Raw genomic sequence first — 22254 nt, forward strand, 5'->3', positions numbered from 1 at the left:
AGGAGAAACATAGACTCAGGGTCATGGATAATGGACTTGTGGTTACCAGAGGGTAGGGGGTGTGGGAGGAGGGAAGAGCTAGACAGGGTAATGGGGTTCAAATATAGCGGGAGGGTGAAGTGGGTAAAGGGGATCAAATATATGGTACCTGAAGGAAACTGGACTTTGGGTAGTAATCACACAATAGAATATATAGATGTCAAATTATAATGTACATGTAAAAATTATATAATCGTATTAACCAATGTTAACCTAATAAATTTAATAAAAAAAGGAAACTGAAAGAAAAAAAGTAAAAAAAAATAAATAAACGAACAACCAACAGAAACAGACTCAGTTACAGAGAACATTTCGATGGTTGCCAGATTGGGGGGGAGGGGGTGGTGAAAGGATGGGTTAAAAAGGGGAAGAGATTAGGAAGTATAAACTGGCAGTTACAAAAAAGTCATGGGGATGTGAAGTGCAGCATAAGGAATATAGTCAATAATACTGTAATAACTACGTATGGTATCAGATTGGTACTAGATTTATCAGTGATTACTTCATAAGTTATATAAATGTGTAATCACTATGATGTACACCTAAAACTAACATAATATTGTATTAACTGTAATTGAAAAATAAAAAATATGACAAAAAAGAAAAAAGAAAGAACAATTATAAGGAAAAAAAACAAGTAGAAATTCTGGAGGTGAAAAGTGTAATAACTGAAATGAAAAATTAACTAGAGGGAGCTCAAGAGCATATTTGAGGAAGCAGATGAAAGAATCAGTGAACCTGAACTTGGACAAACACGATTATCCAGTATGAGGAACAGAAACAAACAAACAAAAATCACAAAAAGTGAACAGTCTCATAGACCTGTGGGACACTATCAATTGTGCCAATATAAGCATAACGGGAGGCCCAGGAGAGGAAAAACAGAAAAGGACAGAAGAATATATGAAGAAAAAATGTCCAAGAACATCCAAAATGTTAGGAAACACATTAATCTACTTATCCTGAAAGCTCAACAAACTGCATGTAGGATAAACTCAAAGAGAGCCATACCTAGACACATCATAACCAAACTGTCAAGACAAAAAAGAGAATCTTGGAAGAGAAGGAGAGAAACAGCTCATCATATACAAGGCATCCTCACATACAAAGGATTAACAGCTGACTTTTCATTAGAAACCACGGGAACCATATTCAAAGTGCTGACAGAAGAAGAGTTAACCAAGAATTCTATATCTAGCAAAACTCCTTCAAAATGAAGAAATTAAGATACTCTTAGATTTAAAAAAAACAACAACAGAATTTGTTGCTAGCCAACTTGCCCAGTAAGAAAGACTAAAGGGAGTTATTTGGGCTAAAATGAAGAGACTAGATAGTAAATCAAATCCATATTAAAAAGAAAAGAACAGAACATTGGTAAAGGTAATTACACAGGTAATCGTAAAACAGTAGAAATGGTTTTTGTAGTTTTCTCTCTTTTAAAAGACAATTACATACGGCAATAATTATAAATCTGAGTTGATGGGCATACGATGTATAAAGATGTAATTTATATGACCTTAACAGCTAAAAGGAGGGGGAAGACAATGAAGTTATATAGGAGCAAAATTTTTATATAGTATTCAAATTAAGTTGGTAGTAATCCAAAAAAAGATTGTTTTAAGTTAATTCTAATCTTTCAGCTATCACTATGAAAATAATTCAAATATAAAAAATATAAAGAAAATAATGGAATTAAAATAGTAATTGGAAAATATTTAACACAAAAAGGCAGTAATAGAGGATTAGAACAAAGAAGTCAACAGATATATAGACTACAAAAAACTAAATGGCAAAATCCACACCTTATCAATAATTACATGAAACGATAATACATTAAACACTCAAAAGGTAGAGACTCACAGAACAGATAAAACACATGATCTAATTATATGCTCTCCACAATAAAAACACTTTAGAGTCAAAGACACAAACAGGCTGAACATAAAAGGATGGAATAAAACATGGCATCCAGACAGTAACCAAATGAGAACTGGAGAGGTTATATCAATATTGGACAAAGTATATGTTAAGAAGAACATTGTTAGAAAGATGTCAATAAAAAGTTCAAAAAATCAAAAAGATAAGAATTACAAGCAGATATGCACCTAAGAACAGAGGCCCTCAAAACATCAAGCAGAAATTGAGAGTGAAGGGAGAAATAAACAATTCAACAATTAAAGTTATAGACTTCAGTATTATACTTTGAATAATAGAGAACTAAAGAGAAGATCAAGGAAACAGAAGACTTGAATACTTTAGTCCAACCAGACCAAATGGATATCTATAGTCTATGGTATCTTCTACTCAAAAATAGAATACATTCTTCTCAAGTGCACATAAACATTTTCCAGGATAAATCATTATTCAGACATAAAACAAGTCTCGAAAAATTTAAAAAGACTGAAATCGTATAGAGTATATGCTTTGACCACATTGGAATGAAATTAGAAATCAATAATAATAGAAAATGTAGGAAATTCAGAAATATGTGGAAATTAAACACCATGTTCTTAAATAACCAAGGGGTCAAAGAAATCACAAGGAAAGCAGAAAAAATATTGAGATAAATGAAAACAAAAACACAACATATCAAACCAAACTGTATGGGCTGCAGCTAAAGCAGTGCTTAATGATATATTTACATCTGTATATACTCGTATTAAGATGAAAAGATCTCAAATCGATAACCTGTCCTTCTACTTTAAGAAACTAGAAAAAGATCATACTAAACCCAAAAGCAGAAGGAGATAATAATTACTAGAGGAGACAAAAAATAAAAGAGAAAAATCAATAAAACCAAATGTTGGTTCTCTGAAAAGGTCAACAAAATTGACAAATATTTAGCTAGACTGGACAAGGATATAAGAGAGAAGACAAATTACTAGACAGGAAATGAAAGAAGAAACAATAATACTATCGACCTTTCAGAAATATATTTGATTGAAAGAAATACCATGAACAGCTAGCTATATGCCAATAATTTAGTGAGCCTAGGTAAAGTGGATAATTCCTAGAAAAACAGAAAATAATTAAACTGAGTCAAGAATAGAAAATCTGAAGAGAGCTAAATCAAGATTGAACTGTAATAAAAAAAAAACTTTCTATAAAGAAAGGCCTAGAATCAAGTGGCCTCATTGGTGAATTCTACCAAACACTGAAAGAATCAACACCAATCTTTTGCAAACTCTTCAAAGAAAGAAAAAACCGAGTAGAGACCTCCCTTAACATATCTGAACCCAATAATAACCCAATACTAAAACCAGAGACATCAAAAAATAACCCAAGACATCACAAGAAAACTACACACAAACTTATGAAAAAGTAGATGTAATAATTCTCAACAAAACACTAGCAAACAAAATCCAGTAACACTTGTTTATAATAGAGATGAATGATTATATAGCATGACCAGTGAGATTGTGCCAGTAATGCAAAGTTGGTTCAATAAAACAAAAATCAATGTAAAATACTATATTAATAAGAAACCACATTGTTATCTCAATAGATGCAGAAAAACCACTTGACAAACTCCAGCACCTTTTCATGATAAAATCACCGGGAGTAGAAAGGAATTTCTTTAACCCAGAAAAAGCATCTATGAAAATCTCACAACTAACATCATATTCAATGGTGAAAGACTCAAAGCTTTTCCCACAGGATCAGGGACAAGATAGGGATGTCTGCTCTTGCCACGTCTATGCATCATGGTGCTGCAAGTTCTAGCCAGGGCAATTAAGAAAATGAAATAAAAAGCATCCAGACTGGAAGAGAAGAAAGAGTTAAATAACTACTTGCAGATGATATGATATTCTATATAAAAAATTTTAAGAAATCTATCCACACACACACACAGAAAAACTATTAAAGCAAATAAAGGATGTCAGCGAAGCTGCAAGATGAATATGAAAAATAACTTTTATTTCTATACACACGTGCAATGAAAAATCCAAAAATGAAATTAAGAAAACAATTCCACTTACAATAGCACCAAAAAGAAGAAAATACTTAGGAATAAGTTAAACAAAAGTATGACCACACTAAAAACTGGGAAGCAACACTGAAAGATGTTAAAGAAGACTAAGTGAAAAGATATCCTGTGTTCATGGGTCGGAACAGTTAATACTAGTAAGATGTCAGCACTCCCAAAGTTGATCTACACAGTTAACACACTCCCTATCAAAATCTACCTTTTGTGCAGAAATTAACAAACTGATCCTAAAATTTATGCAGAAAGACATAGGACCCAGAGTAACCGAACAATCTCGAAAATAAAAAAGTTGGAGGGCTCACACCCATTCCAAAACATACCACAAAGCTAAAGTAAATTTAGGCAATGTGTAAATCTAGGACAGACATGTAGATCAAGGACAGACATGTAGATCAATGGAACAGAATGAATTGTGCAGACATTTACGGTCAATTGATTTTCAGAGTGCCAAGTGAGTTAACTGAGAAAAAGTATAGTAGTTTCAACAATTGGTGCTGGGACAACTAGATATCCACAAGCAAAAGAATGATCCTTACCTCACACCAAATACAAAAATGAACACAAAATGAATTTAAGAGCTAAAACTATAAAACTCTTAGGAAAAAAACAAAGGTTGTAAATCTTTCTTTTTGACCTTGGATTAGGCAATGGTTTCTCAGATACGACATGTGAAGAACAAGCAACCAAAGGAAAAACAGAAAATTAAAAACTTTTGTGCTCCTGAGGATACTAACTAGAAAGTAAAAAGACAACCAGCAAACAAAATAGAAGAAAATATTTGCAAATCATTTATCTGATATGGACTAGAATTTATGTAAAAATTAAGACTATGTAAAAGACTTACAAGACAATAAAACACAACCCAATTAAAAAATGGACAAAAGATTTAAACAGACCTTTCTCCAAAGAAGATATACAAACTCCTAATAAGCACATGAAAAGAGGCTCGACTTCATCAGTCATTAGGAAAATGTAAAAGCAAAACCATAATGAGATATAACCAATTCATACCCACTAAGATAGGTAGAATTAAAAGACAGACAGCAGTAAATACATATACTCCTCGACTTACGATAGGGTTATGTCCACATAATCCCAATATGAGTTGAAAATTGAAGTTGAAAATGCATTTAATACACCTAACCTATCAAATATCATAGCTTACCATAGCCTACCTTAAACATGCTCAGAACACTTACATTAGACTACAGTTGGGCAATCACCTTGGAGTTTCAGCTCAAGAGTAATTGCCTTCCTTTCTCACCAGAAGGAGATACAGGGTGTTCCATAGACATAATGGGATGTGAAGACACGACAACCAAAAAAATCAGGGTACACTGTAGACTATCAGTTTTCTACCTGCATGCCATGATCACGTTAACTGGGAGCTGCAGTTCACTGCTGCTGCTCAGCATAGCAAGAGAGTACCACACTGAATATTGCTAGCCAGGGAAAAGATCGAGATCTAAGTACAGTTTCCACTGAATGTCTATCACTTTTGCACCATTATAAAGTTGAAAATTGTAAATGGAACCATCATGAGTCAGGGACTGTTTGCATTGCAAAAATGTAGAGAATCTGGAAACCTCATATATTGCTGGTAGGAACATAAAAATGGTGCAATCACTTTGGAAAACCACTTGGCTGAGTTCTCAAAAATATTAAACATAGAATTACCATATAACCAAGAAAGTCCATTCCTATGTATATATCTAAGAGCATTAAAATCATGTCCAAAAACTTGTACATGAATGGTCATAGCAGCATTTTTTGTAATAGCCCACAAGTGGTAACAACCCAAAAGTCCATCAGTGAATGGAAAAACAAACTAATATAGCTATACAATGGAACATTATTCAGGCATAAAAAGTTTACTAAGTACACTTGCTATAATAACATGGATGATTCCTCAAAACCGTTAAGTTCAAGTCAGACACAAAAGGCCACATGTTGTATAATCCCATTCACATGGAATGTCCAGAATAGGTAAATCCACAGAGACAGAAGGTAGGTTGCTAGAGGATGAGGAAAGTGGGAAACTGAGTAACTGTTAACAGGCACAGGGTTTCTTTTTGGGGTAATGGAAATGTTCTGGAATTAAGGTAGTGGTGATAACTGCACAAAATTGTGAATATACTAAGAATTACTGAATTTTACACTTTGTGGTATATGAATTCTATCTCAACGAAAAAAACATAATCCTAAATTCTTAACATGTAATGAGGTTCTACTTGTTTTGCATCCTAATTTCTTTAGTCTTATGTCTTGTTATTCCATATCTCCTAGCCAATGTGGTCTTTCAATTCTGCAAATAAATGAATGCTCTTATTTCAAGGCACTGTATACTCTACTCCTTTTGCTTGGGAAGCTTTATTTTTTCCTAGCCTAGCTATTTGTGACTCATTCCTCGGGTCTAGTGTTTCTATTACTAGAATTTTTTTTTTTTAAGTTCTCTCACTATGTACCATATTCCAATCACCAGATACTAGATTCCCTTATATTGCCTTCATAGCATACTTAGCTCAGTGGTGGTACACTAGTCAATAACTATTAACTACAGTAAGCCTTCACTTAACATTGTTGATAGGTTCTGTCTGTGACTAAGCAAAATGACGTATAATGAAACAAATTTTACCACAGGCTAATTGATATAAACAAGAGTTAAGTTGATGAGCTGGCATCCATCAACACTGAATGAAATGTTATTTGAGGACCTGCTGTACTAAAGCAATTATTTCTAAGGTTTCTTCCAACTTAAAAAATTTAAGGTTCTACTCTTTTCACCTGAAACCCTATCTTTGACCAAGTCCTACAAGTCGAAAAACAAATGAATGGGCCCACAGAGTCAATAAATAACGCTATAAAAAAGAAAGAGCAAGGAAATTGTCTCCTGTTTTTAGGCAATGCCCAAGCTGGGATTTGGGAACCAACTCACAACTTTCTACCTTTGGCTGATGAGTTTTCCAACCTCTTTCTAACTAATGCTATAGGGAGAAATAAACAAATGTAAAAATAAAAAAACCAAAGACGCTGTCCTTTGGAGCATGGGAAAGCATTCAGAAATGAGAAGAAACCTTTTTTTTTAAATCTCAGATACTACTACTTCAATATCCCCGTCACCGACAATGTGAAATCACCTCAGTCGTGAAATTAAATGGATATAGATTGCTATTTTTTTTTTAATTTTTCACAAATAAAAAACCTAGCATAAAACTGTAAAATTAAAGCCAGGTAAAAAGAAATCATTTTTAAGATGGTTGACTTTCTGAGTTATGTTATTTGGAATAAGTCAGCTGCTACTAGTATTTCATGAATATAGAAATTTAAAATATGTATAAACCATCAGTCATCCTGGAATCAGGGCAGTTGGAGCTTTTTCTATATGTACTTCAAGATTTACGTTGAAGACCTCAGATAAATAGGTTCTATTCATGGTACAGAATTTTAAAAGCACAGAGTTTTTATAACCACTAGGAGTTTCTAACAGACAGTGGTATGAAATCTAATTCCTTAAAGTAGATTTGATTTTCTCTAGACCAAGCATTCTCAAAAATTTCACTCAAGGGGGTGAAAATTAGTACTGGGAAGGCAGTAGAACAAAGAAAATATCACTCTTTTTATGCATAAATCACAGATATACATACAATATATAAACCGCACATTTGTGATATTTAAATTTCATGTGGGAGGGGTGATTAGGGAAAAAAATGTTTAAAAATATTCCTTAAGGGTGTGATAATGAAATAAAGGTTGAGAACACTTCCCTAGACGAAATGTAGTGATATGCAGTTAACCTTTCTAAGAAAATATGGCTATTTGTGTTAGCATCCCCTAGGAAAGAAATCATCACAGATTATATAGTTTATGCTTATCAAAAGACATTATACTTTCATAGACACTTGAGAAATGACTGTTAAGTGGCTAGATTACTTCTAAAACAAGTGTTTAAAAGTTATACTACATCTAAAAATAACAATATATGAGATATATAACTTCTGCTCTTAAAAACATGCCTCACTTTAGGCAATCTAGAGTTGCCATTTTAGATTAAACTTATTTTGCTTTACCTTTGCCCCAGAAGTTCCAAAATAATGTGGTAAAGCAATGATTGACTACATTCATGTTCATTTATCATTATATAACCAGTTATTTGCCTACAAAAAGCTTATTTATCATTAAGCCCTGATTGTAACCAATCCTCAACCATAATAGGGGAAATTTTCTGTACAAATTATTCTAAATCTCAAATGTTACAATGAAAATACAAACTAGGGACCAATTTTCTCTTATTACAATAATACAAATAATTACTCTTCAATTAACATTAGTTGTTTCTCCTTTTTATTCCTAAAATTAACTTTAAAATAACTATCGTTTGTGTAAACTTCTGACAAAGACATTCAAATAGGTAAGAAAGTATGCCAGGGTTTCCTTTTTCTCAATACTGCCTTCTGCCTGCTTTTCAGTGGCTGTAGTAATGAGTAACGAAATACACTGAAGGGGAAACATAACTGAAAAAGAGAAAGATAAAAATTCTAACTATATCAAGGGTATTCAAATTTTAGGAACTAGGGTGCCAAGAGTCTGGCTTCTCTTCTTCCTATTTATAAAGATAAAAAGAGAGGTGCCTGATTAAGAAAGCAAGAGATAGCAAATCCCCTGACCTGAGAATATCTTCACATAATCTAATAATCCCCCAGAAAAATCAGTGGTTTAATGATCCTAAAAAATATAAATACTTCTTGGGAAGACTTAACTTACGGTGCCTTATATTACTAGATCCACAAATAACAAAGTCTCTGTCTATAAAGAAGTTATGATCTACTAGGACACAGAAAATATACTACACACAAATAACTAAGACAAAGCAAAGGTGGTAAGACACTAGGACTTACTTCAGGAGAGGGTAGAGACTAGAAAAGTATTACCAGACTTGGAGAAAATTATGCAGCATTTCAAGGAAGAGCCTTGAAGGATGGTTGAGGAATTCCAAAGAAGCGGATAAAAAGCATATATAAAGAGCATGTTTGGGGAACATGCCCAGTTTGGATGAAGCACAATGTATATGCCAGAATAGGTGGAGATACAACTAAAAAAGACAGAATGGCTAAGAATAAATGGGTAGAAGACCTTAACAGGTATTTCTCCAAAGAGGAAATACAGATGTCCAGTAGATATGAAAAGATGCTCAACGTCACTAATCATCAGAGAAATGCCAATGAAAACCACGAGATATCACCTCACATTTGTCGGAATGGCTATCATCAATAAATTAAAAAACAAGATGTGTTGGCAAGGATGTGGAGAAAAGGGAACCATCATACACTGTTGCTGGGATTGCAAACTGGTACGGCCACTATGAAAAACAGTCTGGAGGTTCCTCAAAAAATTAAAGATAGAACTACCTTTTGACCTTGCAATTCCACTTCGATTTATCCAAAAAAACCAAAACACTAGTTTCGTAAAGATCTATGCACTCCTATGTTCATGGCAGCGCTATTCACAATAGCCAAGATGTGGAAGCAACCTAAGCACCATCCACAAACAACTGAATAAAGAAGATGTGGTACATACATAATAGATTACTTGGCCATAAAAAAATCTTACCATTTGCAACAACATGGATGGACCTAGAAGGTATAATGCTGAGTGAGATAAGTCAGAGAGAAAGATAAATACCATATGATTTCACTTACATGCAGAATCTAAAGAACTAAATGAAAACATACTCACAGATACAGAGAACTGGTGGTTGCCAAAGGGGAGGTAGGTTGCAGGGCTGGGTGAAAAAGGTGAAGGGATGAAGATGGACAAATTAGTAGTTACAAAACAGTCAAGGGGATAGAGTAAAGCATAGGGAATATAGTCAATATTATTGTTAATGGCTGTGTGTAGTGCTAAATGGATGCTAGAGTAATTGGGGGATCACTTCATAAATTATATAAATGTCTAGCCATTGCACTATATGTCTAAAACTAATATAAAAATATAGACTGGGTAAGGATCATAAAAAGTTATGTCAACAATGACATATTATCATGAATAACATGAATAAATAGAATCTGAATGAGAGGTATTCAGTAGACAAAGGAGAATGTCATGATCACAGCTGCACTTTTGTATTTATTAAATATCTATAATGTCTTGGTGATATAAAGGTGAATAGAAACAGTGGCTCTTGACCTTTTGGGGGTGTGCCAGTCCCGGTTCTGTTTGCCTTTGAATCTATTCTCTGCCTTTCTCCTACTCTGTACTATATGACAGGAAACCTGACCCCATACAGGCAATGTTTCCTAGGCTCCAGGTCAGCTGGCTTCTGGCTGGGTTCAATAAACGGGAGGGACCAGTGTGAGACTGGAGGGCAGTTGGAAGAAGCCGCATTTTTTTTTCCTCTCATTCCTTTTCTGCCTTGGTAGAATCTCTATGACTACTGTTCTCTCACCAGATAAACCTACCTTCCATATTCCAGAGTGAATCCAGCTTCTGGGTTGCCTCATCTCTTCTGTCCTTCTGACTACCTTAGTGACTTTCAGCTATTGCTACCTTCTGAATTGGCTTAAGCTGTTTGTCTTCTTAGCTTTTCCATCATCAGTGTAACCAATTCCTTCATTAAATCTCTCCATGTTAAATACTCAGATTGGTTTGTTTTCCTGAATGGATGCTAACTCATGCAGAAACAAACCAACCTATTTAGGAATTTAAAGAAAGTTCTAAACACTTGATCCATAAAAATGGCCCCAAATGCACATAAACCTTTATAGTTTTGGGGAGCCCAGAATTCTTGAAGCCTGTCTATTAATTCAGATTAAGAATACTGAATAAGATAAAAAGATAAGTTTCAGTTTGGGAAGATGAAAAGTTCTAGAGGAGGGTGATGGTGATGGTTACAGAACAATGTAAATAAACTTAATACAACAGAACTGTATACTTAAAAATTGTAAAATGTTTAAATTTTGTGTATATTTTCCACACACACAAAAAGTAAACAAGTTACAATAGAACATGGCAAGGGTATAACAGAAGTAATGTTCAATGGTATGGGAACATTAAAGGAAAAAACACTAACTGTACCTGCTAAAAGAGGTTTCAGAGATTATATTAAATCTGAACCTTGAAAATAAGTATACTAGAAAAATACTGCAGAAGGAAGAGAATAGATAGGAATATTTGGAGAAACTGCAAGTAGTTTCTTATACCTGGAGCACAGCATAGATGTTGAGAAGTTGAGATGGAGAGGCACACAGGATCAGTTCCACAGGGCACTTTGTATTACATACTGATAAAAACCAAACTAGTGGCCCAGTGGCAATAAGCAACTTTGATGTATTTTGGCCTGTGCAATACTTAACGAAATTCCAGAAAGTTAACAGCTGGTTATAGCTGAATAGCAAGAGCTGTTTGAGTAGTGAGATACAAGTCAGTGTAGTATGCTGAAGAAGGAAAGGTAGGTGAGGAAGTAGAGCAACTATGTGAAATTCACTGTTCTTTGAATAAATTTAACTTATCAAAGGATGACAGTATTAGAATGTGAGGTGGGGTACAAGTGAAATGTTCGATGTGTGTGTATGTGCAAGGGTAAAAAAATCCTAATTATGTAAACTTTAAGCGTTTACTTCTCTATTCTTAGCATTTGGCAGTATCTGGAACATACCAGGCATTCAAAGATTTGCTCAAGAAAATATCATGAAGGGGCCGACAACAGAGAAGGATGAAGATGGGGAGAGGGTGCTGACAGAAAAAACATGAGCAAATAAAACTGTTAATATTTAAAGCCACTAAGTTTTGGAATTATAGACCTCTATGTGTTGATATGAGCTTCAAGATATATAATGCTAAATGAAAAAATGCAAGAGCAGTGAATGTGGGGAGATTTTTTTTTTTATTACATATTCTTTTGCACAACTTGAAATTCTTGGTAAGTGGATAATTGTTTCAGCTTTGAAAATAGGTATAGTGTGAATGAATGCATTAGGCAGATTTTGTAACAGTAAATAAGATGAAGACTACATATTGAGAAGCCATAACACAAATCCAAAAGAGAAGTAATCGGAAGCATATTGCTAGGATATATAGCAATCAAAATGGAATGTGAGTGACAAAACTAGTTTAGATAAGAAACGACTCTGGAGTTTTTATCCATTGGGAAAAATTTGGAAGTCAAGCATAGCCGCTGTTTGTGAAGAATAAAGACTCACAAGTTGGTATGAATTATTCCAGATAGAAAAACATATTGCTTTTTTAAGATGAGTGGTTCTTTAACTGCGGGTGATTTTGCCCTCCAGGGAACATAGTGGCAATATCAGGAGACATTTTCATTGTCACAACTGTAAGAGGTGAGGAGTGGGGTCCTACTGGCATCTAAAAGATAGAGGACAGGAATGCTGCTAAACATCCCAGTGTACAGGACAGTTCCCCATAAATATTTATCTGGCAGCAAATGTCAGTGCTGAAGTTAAGAAACACTGTTGAAGACTGTGGTTACTGAAGGATATTTGGATTACCAAACTGCTAAAACTCAAAAATTCTTAAGCAAACACTGCATGGAAGGAAAAAAAGTATGTCAACGTTATCGTGAACACTGAAAGTCTACTTTAAATTGGTATACATGTGAGCCTAATAAATACAACAATTACGAGATAGCTTTTTCTCATAGATACAGATGTAGGTTAACTGTTGATATTCAATTCTGATAAAGTGGGCAAAAGAATAGCCAAACATTAACAAAATATTAAACAAGCCATTAAATTAGTTTTTCCAAAAATGGATGGTGGAACCACTACCCTCTAATATTTCCTGTAAAATGTGTGTATCAACAGCCTGTGCACAAACACTATTTCTTTGGACAAGAATGAGTATTTAAAAAAAAAAAAAAGACAAATGGGTTTTTTAAAACAAAAGAATGGTAGTAATGGCTGTGGATATTGCGGTAAGTTTCATCACAGATGTTTAGCATTTACTTTCAAAGATAACGCAAACGATGTCTGTAAATCATTGGCTCCAGTTTTGAGCTTTATGCGGTTCTCGTTCCCAGCAGTACAATCCTCGTTATTCTTTCAGGGGACAAATAACAACAAAACCCGTTTTCCACACAGACGATATACCCTGACAACTGGCCGTGGAATTCACCCTCTTCAAAAGGAGGAAAAACTAACCAGGACAAGAAAATTCATCTGGAAGGCGTATTTCCTCTGTGAAATATTTTGCTAATCGAAATAGAAATTGCTGCTCTTTTAAAATATGCAACTGGCATTTCGAACCTCAACACTGGGTGACTTATTGCGGGGGGAGGGGAGAGAGAGGGAAGAACACCCATTTGCCCGAAATTCGTAGTTCGAAGGGCGACTTATGAGAAGGGCGTCAGGAAGGTCTTTCTACAAAGCTGGGCGGCTGGGGAAGTCCTTATTTTTCCTACTTTGGTCTCAGCCTTGACAAGGAAAAGTGTGCCCAAGGTTGAAACACACGTAGCCCGTCCGTCACGTAGACAATCTTCCTTCAAGGGTCCCAATTAAGTGTGCAGGCCCAACTTGCCCTCCGAATCAGGGCCTCGGTTGTTCCAGCCCGAGCTTCTCTTCAGTCCTCCCCTCGCCACGCAGCCTCTGAGGAGAGAAGCATCCACACACAAAGAGGCGAAAGTCCCCGAGCCACCGGCTGAAGAAGACTCACTGCCAGGCTGAAGTTGTAGGTGGGGAGGCAAAACCCTAAAGCTTCCCCACCCTGGGAAAGCCTTCGGTCCCAAAGGTCCTTCGGCCCGGCTTAGCTGGTCCAATATCCCTCCCTCCCGCGTCCGAACTTACCCAATACCAGCCGGGCTACGTCCGAGGGTAACAACATGATCCAAGCCGCAGAAGGAACCGCAATAAGACACAAGACTCAGGAAAAAGCCAACACAGCGACAGCTCCTGCGCCGCATCTCCCGGTTCCACTGGCGGCACTGAACCCGCGGCAATTTGTCCCGCCTCTTTCGTTCCACGCCAGCCAATCGCTTCCGCGGGAGAAAGAAAGGCGCCGAAATGAAACCCGCCTCCGTTCTCTTTGGAACTGTCGTCATTTCCGCCCTCATATTTGGAGAGGTGGGATTAAAGGGAGGCGAGGAGGTGGGCTGCTTGCCCAGGAGCGCGAGCCAGAGGGCAAGCAGCAAACGCAAGGGCGCACGCCATTGGTGGGCAAGGCGCAGGCGCGTGTCTTCAGCGGAGCCCAAAATTTTGGGGGCGTGCGTGGAGCGAAGAACCAGGGATGTTGGCGCGCATGGGCAGACGGTGCCCGGGCGCCGGGTCAGTTCATTTCTTCCTCCCAAGACGGGCGCTGCGTGGTCACGCCGGATTTGACCCGGAAGCGGGAAAAGTGCGTGAATAGCGGGCTCGAGCGGCTGTAGCCGCAGGCGGAGGCTGGTGAAGCGGCGATTTGGGTTGCATCCTTGCAACTTGAAGAGATTGCGCTTTGGCTGTCGGAGTCCATCGGTAGGGGCACGGAAGCAGTGCTGTCGGGGTTATTTAGTGGTATCCGAGCCGTTCTGTCCTAGCCCTCAGGCTGCCAATCTTACGCACTGCTGTCGAGCGGCCCTTTACTCCTCTCTACACGCTATCTATCTATCCCGGCCTCTCCGAGCCACTAGCGGTTTTAGCCATGAACCTTTTTCTAAATGCCCTAAATTGAACCCTCTTGCGCGTCCCGTTTTAACTACATGACTAATCATATTTTACTCCCCTCTAATAATTTTAATCAGCGAGCATCCGTTGAGGCTTAAACTTACGGTCGCCTGGTTAAGATTACCGGCTCTGGACTCACACTGCTCTCCGGAGTTGGAATTCTGTCAGCTGTGTAACCTCGCTGTACTGTCTTCCTTGTGATAATCCTTGCCTGTGGTGGCATTCGAGAGCGTTCGCTGCTGTTTTTACCAGGTACAGATAAATAAAAAGACTAACAATTCCGAATGGTAACGTGATAGAACTGTGATGGTACAAGGGTCTGAATGAGGTTCTGTGGAAAGTCAGCCTGGGATAATTTTTTAGTTTGTGCTGAAACTTCGCAGTGTTAGATTGCCCACAAGGATGGGAGGAGCCTTCTACACAGAAGGGGTAGTGCGTATAAAGGCAGAAAATGTAGAAGGTTCTTGAAGCTCGAAAGTGAAGTTGGATATTAAATGAAATAGATTTGGGCATTTCAACATGTTGAAGACATAGAAGTGGATGAAATCCCACTGAGAAAATACAGAGTGAGGAGAAAAGTATGTCCTTTCAGAGGTGGGTAGAAGAACAAACATCCAAAGAGATTTATGAAACAGGAAATAGTGATGATAATCACTAATGATAACTTTTTGGGCATTTGCTGTGTTCCACATACTGTTAAACTTGTACTTAAATCTTGCAATAACTTTTTTTTTTTTTTTTTTTTTTTTTAGTTTCAAGTATACAGTACTTTGGTTAGATAGACATTAATATAGTTTACAAAACAATCCCCCAATTGCTTTTTCTCTCCTCTGGCTCTCCACCTAGCCAAAACATTAATGCTGACTGCATTCTCTATGCTGTGTTCCCCATCCCAGTGACCATTTCTCAACTACTAATTTGTACTTCTTTAACCCTTCACCCTGTTCTCCTAGCTCCCCAATCTTCCTCCGCTCTGGCCATCACCAGATTATCCTCTATATTCATGAGTCTGTTTTTGATTAGTTTGTTCTTTTTGTTCCTTAGAGCCTGCGTATAAATGAAATCATATGATATTTATCTTTCTCTGACTTGTTTCACTCAGCATAATAACTTCTAGGTCCATCCATGTTGTTGCAAATGGTAGGATTTCATTTTTTTAATGGCTGAGTACTGTTCCATTGGATATAAGGACCATAACTTGTTTCTGTTGATGGGTATTTAAGTTGCTTCCATATCTTGGCTATTGAAAATTGTGCTGCCATGAATATAGGGGTGCATAGATCTTTATGAATTACTGTTTTAGTTTTCTTTGTATAAATACCCAGAAGTGCAATTGCTGGGTCAAAAAATTTTTAATTTTTTGAGAAACCTCCAGACTGTTTTCCATAATGGCTGTACCAGTTTGCAATCTTACCAACAATGTAAGAGGGTTCCCTTTTCTTCGCATCCTCACCAACACTTGTTGTTCTTTGATTTATTGATGGTAGCCATTCTGACAGATGTCAGGTGACATCTCATTGTGGTTTTCATTTGCATTTCTCTGATGATTAGTGACTTTGAGAATCTTTTCATATATCTATTGGCCATCCGTATTTCCTCTTTGGCAAAGTATCTGTTCCGGTCTTCTGCCCATTTTTTAATTGGATTTTTTGTCCTTGTTACATTGTATGAGTTCATATACATTTGGATATTATCGTCTTATCAGATGTATCATTAGCAAATATCTTCTCCCATTTACAATAACTCTTTAAGGTAGGTTCTAGTATTGTTATTTTATCATTGAGAAAACAGAGGCATAGAGTGATTATCTAACTTGCCCAAGATTAGACAGCTTGTAAGTAGCAGGAGCAGCATTTGAACAAGTAGTCTGACTAAAGAGCCCATACTCTTACCACTAGAAAAGAATGGCATGCCAAGGGCAGGATTATATTTAGGAAGATGGGATTTGGCATCATTGTCAGATTTTGCAGAGATATCAACTTGATTGAGATCCAGAATGGATTTTTGGATTTGGCAATTCCGAGGCAATTAGGAAATATGGATCATTTCAGTTGCATGTTGAGAGTGGAACCTAAATCGTTCTGAATTAATGTATTAATTGAATTCAACTTATCTGCTGACACAGGGTAGCTGTACTACTTTCTAGCTCCTTTAGTTTTCTTTCAGTTCCTCCAACATACCATGTGCTTTTCCGTCTGAGGACCATTGGGCTATGCTAGTTTCCTTCCCTAAAATATTGGTCTTCAAGCTCTATTTGATTAGCACCAGTTCATTCAGATTTTGGCTTTATTGTAACCTCTTCTGAGACTTGTTCCCTGACAGTTTATCAGAAATGATCCTCTTTTGTACTTGTGTATTTGTTTCCTTTGTGTCATATATCACATTTTGGAATTATGCATTGATTTATCAGTGTACTTGTTTATTGCCACTGTTTCCCACTAGTTATGACTCCAGGAGGATAGGATTTATGTCTTATATGTCTAGATCCTTCTAACATGGTACCTAGAACACAGCAGTTGCCCAGTAAATATTGTCGTAAGTATCAGTGAATGAACATCTCCTATTTATATAGATAGCGAACTGTTTTGTTTTTTTGAAAGTAATATTTGAGAAATGGAAAGGGAAAAGAACAAGCTCAGAAAAGCCACAGCTTAATAAAGAAGTTTAGAGCTGCCTCTTTTTGGAGGTGTCATATGTTTAGTAAACATGCATTTTTTTTTTCACATTATAAATAACATCTTTAATGTATTTAGGAATAAAAATGGCTGTCTTTATAGTTCTTTGGATATTGCTTAAGTGTTTTCATTGGTTGGAATCCCAATTTTATTTTCCATATTGATTCAATCAAGAAGGCTTTAAACAAAGATTGAGCAAGAAGGGGGACAAATTCTAGATAAAACCGTAAGGAATGGAAAAATAAAAATTGATAGGCCTGTCCAAATGAAAAAAACTATCAAGTAAATAACATTCTGTAACCTATGGCAGAGTTAAAGAGGTAATAGGGGTCACAAGAACCAATGAATACAAGAGAAATAGAGCTATCTGCTAATGAAATATTAGGTAGTTTGCTCTCACTGAGAGTGTTTAAAGAGAGAGCATTAATTTTGTAGGAGGGATTTCTTCCTTTGTAGGAAGATTGGACATGGTCTCAGTTCCTCCCAATTTTAAGATTCCGTGAGATGAAACGGGCAGAGGAGCATTTTATCTTGAAAGATCAAGTAGAATTTATATGGATGGATGAAAAAAGGACTTTCCTCATCTTTTTTCCTTGAGATATATGTACATGTAGATATAAAAGCATACATATGAGTGTATTTCTTTATAAACAGTCTGATAGAAATGAAGCCTCTTTTTGTAAAAAGGCTCAGAAATATTAGAAAAATGCTTTTCTTATTAGATTTTTCTTAAGATTATCAAAGGAAGATTTGCTTGTATCAGAAAACTTAAAAAGAGGAAAGCTATTGCAGTGGCATTAAGGCAGAGTATAGTTGACCTTTGATATTTGCAAGGGATACCACTGTAGCATATAATTTCCTTCATTTTCCTCCTGTTTTTATGTATTAAATGAACTATAAAGGCAGTTGAGATGAAGGTGCTAGGCAAGGCTTAGTAGCTCTGATAACCTGCATATCTATTCGAAAGCATAAACACTTTAAGTTTGACTCAGTTAAATGATAAGTCATTACGTATAAGAAAGAGTGCTTTTAAATAGTTCAGATGGTCAGTGTTAAATCTTTCAGTGCTCTTTCCCTATTCTTTGCATGGCTATCTTCTGTTCATTATGTTTCAATTTAAATGTCTTATTTCTTAGGTCCCAGAACAATAAAGTAAATAACATGTTTCATATTTTAATCCTGCTTCTGTACATGAAGCACTCATTTGCATGTTGAAGCTTTGTTTTGTTATATTCTAAGAAAGTCTCATTTAAATATGGAAATGTTAATAAAAACTATTGTGCCTTTGATCATGATATGCCTCTAGTTGTACAGGTAGATCCAACTATATATTAAAACCATAGTCTGAAATAATTTTATATATGTATTTTTTTTTTTTTTACAGACAATGATCTGTTTTCTGAAATTCTGAACTATGAGTCTAGCACTTAATGATCTGCTTATTTGCTGCCGTCAACTGGAACATGATAGAGCTACCGAACGAAGGGTAGTAAATTACTTAAATTCAGTATTTCCTTGAAGCAAGCATGTGGTTGCTAATCCATTATTATGTTCCTTTTTTTTATTTTCAGAAAGAAGTTGAGAAATTTAAGTGCCTGATTCGGGATCCTGAAACTGTTCAACATTTAGATCGGCATTCAGATTCCAAGCAAGGGAAATATTTGAATTGGGATGCTGTTTTTAGGTATTCCATTCTAATTTTTTTACTATATTTTTCTCTCATTTTTATTTCTGTTGTAATTTTGTGTGTGTGTGTATTTAGATCTTATTTATCTTTGTTCTCTATATAACGTGTCTTGCATGTGAAGTTGGGGTATAATATTTATCTGAAACAATTTTTAAAAGATGTTTATATAGACAAAATTAATGTTAAATTATTTTTCAATAAAGTGTCTTAGATATGTCTCACTCAAGATTAGAGAATTCCTTTCATATCTTTAAAATTAGAGAATAAAATTAAGTTATAATAAGTTTTATTATTTTGACATCTTTAAATATTGCTCTAAGTAACTTCTAGGTGTTATAATAAAAAAAATAAAATGAATTTTAGATTCCATATGAATGCAATTAAAAAAACAAAACTTAGGTATTGGAAACATACAATTGATTGCTGATACATTTTTACATTAAGACAGTTTTTAACTATGAAGTATATTTATATCTGAAATAGCTTATAAGACTTTGGAGATATAAATAAAATATTTTAGTGTAGAATACTGAGTAACTTGAAACAACATTTGCAGTCTAGAGGAAGTCTGAGTATTTACTGTTCCTGTGTTTTAGAATAGGTAATCTATTTGATTTTTTACCTCTTATTTGGTACTAGATTATTAGCAGTTTCAATGCAGATAACATGATAAATGGATGCTTCTTTTCCTCAGTTACTTAGTTTGTTTCAGATACCACCAATATAGTTATTATCTAAAGATGAATACTATTTTGCAAAAGCTGATTAGGTAGGGCAGATAGGCACTTGACACTTCCAATTAATCATGAATGCCTTCTAAGCAGTCTTCATTTAATTGCTAAAGTCGTTACCAATGGCCTAGGAAAGAGGTAGGTCATGTATGGAATAACAGAAATAGGTGAAAGAGAATTGAGAGCCCTTACTAGCACTGCAAGCTTTCAGTGATAAAAAGAAAGCAGACAGTAAAGCAATAGAAAATCATAGAGGTTACAGATCAAGAGCTTTGCAGACAAGACTTTAAATTGACGTTGTGTGGCTTATGCCTTGATAAATTTATTTCATTTAGCCGGTACATTGATTGAAGCAACGTGGTTTAAAAAATACTCTTTATTATGGCATGAAGGACTTTTTGAAACTATTATAATTTAAACATTTCATGAGTTTCTGAAATTCCATTTTGGTTTCTTGAAGATTTTTACAGAAACATATTCAGAAAGAAACCGAATGTCTGAAGACAGCAAGACCAAATGTGTCATCCTCAGCACAAGCCACCAGGCAGAAAAAGATGCAAGAAATCAGTAGCTTGGTCAAATACTTCATCAAATGTGCAAATAAAAGTAAGTGCTGTGTTATTTATTATAAATAATTGGCTTAATAGGTTATCATTGTATGAGTTTGGTCTGAATATGGTGAAATAAAAGTTGAGCACTAACTCTAATTTCTAGTACATATAATGATTTTTAATATTATAGGTTCAGTATTTGGAGGAATTTATGTAGGCATAGAATGATACAGTCTCGGGTTTGAAAAGATTAAAAATTATTATTTCAACTACCCATTCTTCTTGGATCCCTTCTTTATGTCCTTAGCACTTAAGTAGCTATAATGATTAAACATACCTTTTGAGACTTTATTTTCTATCTTCGAATAGCTTTGAGAGAAAAACCTGTCTTTTTGTTACTGCTTCTGTTTCCTGAGATAATACAGAAAAATTCTAATCAATTTTTCAGTATGACATTCTTTAAGATATTTGAACTTAGCCATGGTATTTCCCCTAACTGCTCTATGCTGAACAGACCTATTTCCTTAAGTACATATGACCTGATTTTTGTGTCACTTTTCTGAGTATTCTTCAGTTTAATTACCTCTCTCTTAAAGAGTGGGACTCCACCTCGTAAGGTATATTCTGATTGGTACAGAGTGGAGCAGGACTTGACATTTTTTATTTTATTCTTTTACTAATTAATTCTAAGATCACATTAGCTTCTTAGCAATCAGAACTCACACTTTAAACTAACACTGTGCTTACTGTTGATCTAAAAAAATACTATTTATTTTTTTGCTCCTGATGAGCTACATATCTCCCATTAAATTTGTACACTCGATATTTTGAAGAGTCAATCTTTCTGAACCATAATGCAGGATCTAGTAGGCTTATGTAAGGAAATGGGCTTCATACAATGTTGAAAAAGTAGAAGCAGAAATGTTTGTTTCGAGACTTTTGGGCTCAGATTTTATTCTTCATAGATAAGGATGTAGCTTTGTGATATCAAGTTTAGTTTAAAAATCAGAAAAACCCAGTGTTAGTAAACATTATTAAGTAGAAGGCCATAGATTGTTCATGAGTGATATTTCAGAGTAGAGATATGAGACTTGAGTCTAAAAAACGTGGTTTAGCAAAAGTTTAGTGTTTCAGCTCCTCTGTGATGCCAGTTTGTGTGGATAGCTGCAAGCCCTTGTCAAGGACTCCAGCAGAGACAAAGGAAAGCTGCACTGAAATATTCTACACCTGCTTTTGCCCTGTATGATAGCCCTGCACTCATTAAAATTTGTATTTTTGGCTACTAACATTGGGTTCTTTATAGATCGTTATATGTACTTACAGAGTTTGTGAGTAAGATATTTAGCCCATTTGTAGCCCACTAGAGAAGTATGCAGTTTATAATTTTGCTTTACAGTGAAAAAAAAAAAACCTTTAATTGCAAAATTAACAATGGATATCACATTTTAAAATATACGAAAGTATCAATATGTTGGTTTACAGATATGAATTGATGAAATTACCAATGTAAGATCATTTAAATGGTTGAAAAGTGGTGTTTTTTATTTAAGACCTTCTTTTCTTTCAAGTTCGACTTTGCAGCTTAAATATCTTTAATCTTAGAGCAAAACCAGAGTACTACTATCATGCCATCTCACTTCAGTTATTTTTTCAAAGGGTTGAGGGTTGATGGGAATTTAAATGCAAGTCCAGACTTCGTCACACTTGCTTGGTGGTGTTATCTAAAATACGATGAAAGAAACAAAGATTAGGAAAAAAAAAGAGGCAGCTAGGAAGGAACCAGTAAGCAAATATTGTTTATTCCTTTATGTTTGCTTCTACACAGACAGCCTAGACATTCTAGAGAATAGAAAACCCAACCGTGAAAAATGTTAAGTTCCATGAGGTTCCTTCGTCTCTACAGCCAACTAAGTTGTCCTTTTCAGGCAGATTCCTTA

The 22254-nt window shown here is 35.5% G+C and overlaps 2 protein-coding genes across 9 annotated transcripts in view; one reads left to right on the plus strand and one right to left on the minus strand.

Moving 5' to 3' along the window:
* The window catches only part of LOC102898346 (protein NPAT), a 50265-nt gene extending 36281 nt beyond the window's left edge, over positions 1-13984 (minus strand). The window contains exon 1 of one of the 2 annotated variants that reach the window (XM_006913429.3): positions 13822-13984. In XM_006913429.3, coding sequence (XP_006913491.1) covers positions 13822-13858 — 37 coding nt within the window. In that variant the 5' untranslated portion in view covers positions 13859-13984. The remainder of the gene's footprint in view (positions 1-13821) is intronic. The other variant, XM_015590579.2, reaches the window with a different exon arrangement.
* Positions 13985-14093: 109 nt separating this feature from the next.
* The window catches only part of ATM (ATM serine/threonine kinase), a 122068-nt gene continuing 113907 nt past the window's right edge, over positions 14094-22254 (plus strand). For 3 of the 7 annotated variants that reach the window (XM_006913430.3, XM_015590578.2, XM_006913431.3), the window contains exons 1-5: positions 14099-14484; positions 14751-14925; positions 18733-18834; positions 18920-19032; positions 20227-20372. In XM_006913430.3, coding sequence (XP_006913492.1) covers positions 18763-18834; positions 18920-19032; positions 20227-20372 — 331 coding nt within the window. In that variant the 5' untranslated portion in view covers positions 14099-14484; positions 14751-14925; positions 18733-18762. Of the gene's footprint in view, positions 14485-14750; positions 14926-18732; positions 18835-18919; positions 19033-20226; positions 20373-22254 lie in introns of all 7 variants that reach the window. The other 4 variants (XR_003046797.1, XM_025047902.1, XR_003046798.1 and 1 more) reach the window with 3 other exon arrangements.

This window comes from Pteropus alecto, unplaced genomic scaffold (assembly GCF_000325575.1).
Source record: "Pteropus alecto unplaced genomic scaffold, ASM32557v1 scaffold385, whole genome shotgun sequence".
Lineage (NCBI taxonomy): Eukaryota > Metazoa > Chordata > Mammalia > Chiroptera > Pteropodidae > Pteropus > Pteropus alecto.